The sequence below is a fragment of the Austrofundulus limnaeus genome, unplaced genomic scaffold, assembly GCF_001266775.1.
Source record: "Austrofundulus limnaeus strain Quisiro unplaced genomic scaffold, Austrofundulus_limnaeus-1.0 Scaffold9053, whole genome shotgun sequence".
NCBI classification, from domain to species: Eukaryota; Metazoa; Chordata; class Actinopteri; order Cyprinodontiformes; family Rivulidae; genus Austrofundulus; species Austrofundulus limnaeus.
This window is the reverse complement of record NW_013961455.1, coordinates 1-696: the sequence shown is the minus strand read 5'-3', so window position 1 is coordinate 696 and position 696 is coordinate 1. Positions and strand designations below refer to the sequence as shown.

Here is a 696-nt window from a genome sequence, read left to right as displayed (position 1 = left end):
GAGCAGCACAAACACACGCTGGTACGGGTCCGCCACGAGACCACCGGAGTGACTCACCGGAACCGGGGTTCTTTCAAAAAAAAATAACAGAAAAACAAACTGCAGCTAGCATAACTGAAAGTAAAAGAAAATAAAAACAGGTTTTTATTTTGTTTTTTCTTTGTTATTGTTTTTAGTCTCTTAATGAAGAAATTCTGAGCAGGAAGAAAACTGTGGACCAGGCCATCAAGAACGGACAGGCTTTACTGAAACAGACCACAGGTGAGGAGGCGCAGCTGGAGCCTAGACCGGGTCAGGTCTGGGTTTAAAACCTGATCCATCCCGTCCCCCCTGCAGGTGAGGAGGTCCTCCTGATCCAGGACAAGCTGGACGGGATCAAGTCTCGCTATGCCGAGATGACGGCGAGCAGCGGCAAGGCCCTGCGCACGCTGGAGCAGGCACTGCAGCTCTCCACCAGGTTCGCCAGCTCCCACGACGACGTCAACCAGTGGCTGGACGGCGTGGAGGCGGAGCTAAACAACGTGGAACCCGATGCTTCGCCCGCCTACCAGGAGAGACAGAAGGTGGGAGGAGTCAAAACATAAAAGTGATAAGATATGGGCTAACTTTAAGTAGCTAAAGGTTAGGAAGAAGCTAAAATGAATAGGCTAACTTTAAGTAGCTAAAGGTTAGGAAGAAGCTAAAATGAATAGGCTA

General features: G+C 49.6%; 1 protein-coding gene across 1 annotated transcript; it reads left to right on the top strand.

Annotated features, from left to right (window-relative positions):
- Positions 1-563, top strand: LOC106512610 (microtubule-actin cross-linking factor 1; the record flags this gene model as incomplete). The annotated part of the gene is given in 3 exon segments (XM_014001190.1): positions 1-21; positions 177-261; positions 337-563. A coding segment is annotated over 1 exon segment (168 nt), but the record flags the coding sequence as incomplete, so codon positions are not given.
- Positions 564-696: the final 133 nt, after the last annotated feature.